Source organism: Corvus brachyrhynchos, unplaced genomic scaffold (assembly GCF_000691975.1).
Source record: "Corvus brachyrhynchos isolate BGI_N302 unplaced genomic scaffold, ASM69197v1 scaffold381, whole genome shotgun sequence".
Classification (NCBI taxonomy): Eukaryota; Metazoa; Chordata; class Aves; order Passeriformes; family Corvidae; genus Corvus; species Corvus brachyrhynchos.
In genome coordinates this window covers 1,380,765-1,383,377 of record NW_008236219.1, presented here as the reverse complement: position 1 = coordinate 1,383,377, position 2,613 = coordinate 1,380,765, and the positions used below count along the sequence as shown (strand labels likewise).

Sequence of the window (2,613 nt, the reverse complement as noted above, 5' to 3'; positions counted from 1 at the left end):
AGATGGTGAAGACTTGCATTTTTAAATTTATCTGAGAGCAGTTCAAATAAGTGATTAAAAAATGCCTTGTCTTTGCCACAGTAATGCCCTTGCCAGCATGCGGGGTAAAACCATGATGTCAGTACCACTGTGAAGCTGTCTATCAAACCCAAAATGTTTCTGCACAGCATCTATAAGTTGTCCCGTTTTTCTTTCAGATCTTCTTACTGGTGCAGAGCCGAAGGTGGAGGGATGGCCTGTGCTCCAGGACAGTGGAATATCATCGTTTAGATCAAAACGTTAACGAAGCGATGCCTTCCCTGAAAATAACCAATGACTACGTGTTTTGAAAGCACTGTGATTTGAGTTTGCTGAACTTACCACTCTTTGCCTGCCCAGTCATGTAATGATATTCAGGTATTCTAAATAAGCTGCTTGTATGGAAATGAGATGTACTCTCTTTGACCTGGATGTTTTGGAGATTAAATCTCATGGAAGATCAAGGGCATGATCCATCTGTTTGCTACTTTGGTCAGGTTTTATATCAACTGTAAAGATACAGAGTTTAATAAATTAGTGATATTTCTAGTCATTAAGCATCATTCCCTTCTGTCTGGAGCAGTCTTAATAGTTATACTACAAAAAAAAAGCATAAAATATTTTAGGTCTAATAAATTAATGACTTTGGCATCACTAAATCAAATTAATGATGTCTTTGCTAATCGCTTACATGGCTCATAAATTCCCCTATATTGCAAACTGAAAATATAATTACTTTTTTCTGTGCTTAAATTCTGATGCTGCAAGTCTTTCATCTCGTTTTTTCATATTCTGTTTGCTTGTTGCATAATTTGATCCTATTTTAGGCAAAATGGCTAGAATGGCAATTTAATAATTTCTGTATGTGTTCATGCCGTAAATAATTTAAAAATAATTATGTATAACCCATTTTATTTCAGAAGTTTTATACCATATATTTCCTAAAATGCTTAAGGTGTTTGTGAAGGTATGCAGCTTCCTGACTGTCCCTTTTTTTTCCTCTAATGCTGTTTATGACTACTTCATTGTCTTTGTAATTAATGAATGGAAAACAAGCCTTGTTGAATAATCTTACTAAAATATAGATAGCTGACAGGCTTTCAATATATCAAAGTTTTCTATTGAATTTTAAGACGGTTGGGAAATGGCTATGTGATTTGTTATATTATAAATGGGAGAAACTGTAAGAATAATTTATTTGGTTGTTCTTCTGACCCAGGTAACAGACAGGTGAAAGTAAGGGTGTAGGGGCTGCCAGTCTCTGGACAGTGCACTCTCATTTTTGACAAACATTTATGCATTAGTGTAAATCAAGTTACTGGTACAGTTGTTTTTTTGGTGGTGGTTTTTTGGTTTTGTTCCTTTTTGGTTTTGTTTTGTTTTTGTCTTTCGTACTTCCATTATTTATGTTTTCATGAGTTGTAAAATATAAAATTTTAGTTTTCTGTACATTCTGTTTGTGATTTAGTTTTCAAACTGATAAATTTGTAAATAATAGTTAATCAGAACCCCATAATTAATGACTTGGTATTCAAGTAGTTATGTAATGTTTGGAAACAAATCAACTTCATGCCTGTTGGCATGAGGAGTCTGAAGGCATGATATTGTCTTATGACTGAAGTGCTAAAAGTTCTGTATCCTGCTGTTAAATGCATTCTTTTCATAACCACAGGAAGTAAAGCACAAACAAAATATCCCAAAAATTTTTTCTTGCAGTAATTTTTATCATATTTGGACCTGTATCACTTAATATTTTGAATAAGGTTTTTAAAATAAATGATAATAATAAGCCTGTGTTTCTTAACTATTTCACTGCTTATACAGTAACATACGACAAAGAACTTGCTTATGCTTGGAATTGGAAACCATTTCAAAACCATCTTCTCTGTTGCCCATACTGGGTGTATGAAGGTTTGTTTTATGCATCTGTTCAGTGGTGTGTAGGGTAGATAGCAAGGCTTAAATGAAATCTTTTAAGCTATTGGAATTAATGCATTCTTTAATATGATTTGTTTAGCTTAAGTTGTGTAGTTAATAATTCTTACCTGAACATACTTTAAAGTGTAACACTGCTGTGGTCAAGATTTAAAGGGAAAGGTTACTTCTCAAAGCTTCTTTAGGATATTTAAATATTGGAATTTGAGGAGGTGGCTAATGTTTTTGCACCCAAGAAGTTCAGTAACTTTGCCCTTAAATAAAGTTACTGATTATAAAGTGTAGTAATTTTGACAGTAGAAAATAGACTGTTCACCCTTAGCGGAAGCTTGTGTTCCTTTCAGCTTGGTATCACAGGCCTTGCACAGAACCCACGGTGAACAACCTGATTGTGCAGAAGTACAGTGATACCCACATGAGAAGTTTCTTTTAAAGTGTCATTTTCTCTTCAACCCACCCAGTGAATTAGGCCACCGAGACAGATGTTACATTTTCAGCCACTTCCCTCACTATAATAGCTACAATACTGTTAAAAAAATACAGACAATTAACATCAGTCTAAATTAGTAGAAATAAGGCATGTTCTGTTATTTTCTGGAGTTCATAGACATGAATTTCATCCATGTTGGCTGTCTTCCAAAGCTCTTGAAGCACAGTTCA

At 34.1% G+C, this 2,613-nt stretch overlaps 1 protein-coding gene across 1 annotated transcript in view; it reads left to right on the top strand.

The window, feature by feature from the left end:
* CUNH5orf15 (chromosome unknown C5orf15 homolog) overlaps positions 1-1,808 on the top strand; it is a 3,489-nt gene extending 1,681 nt beyond the window's left edge. Inside the window, exon 2 of the mRNA XM_008643432.2 lies at positions 198-1,808. Coding sequence (XP_008641654.1) covers positions 198-329 — 132 coding nt within the window. The 3' untranslated portion in view covers positions 330-1,808. The remainder of the gene's footprint in view (positions 1-197) is intronic.
* Positions 1,809-2,613: the final 805 nt, after the last annotated feature.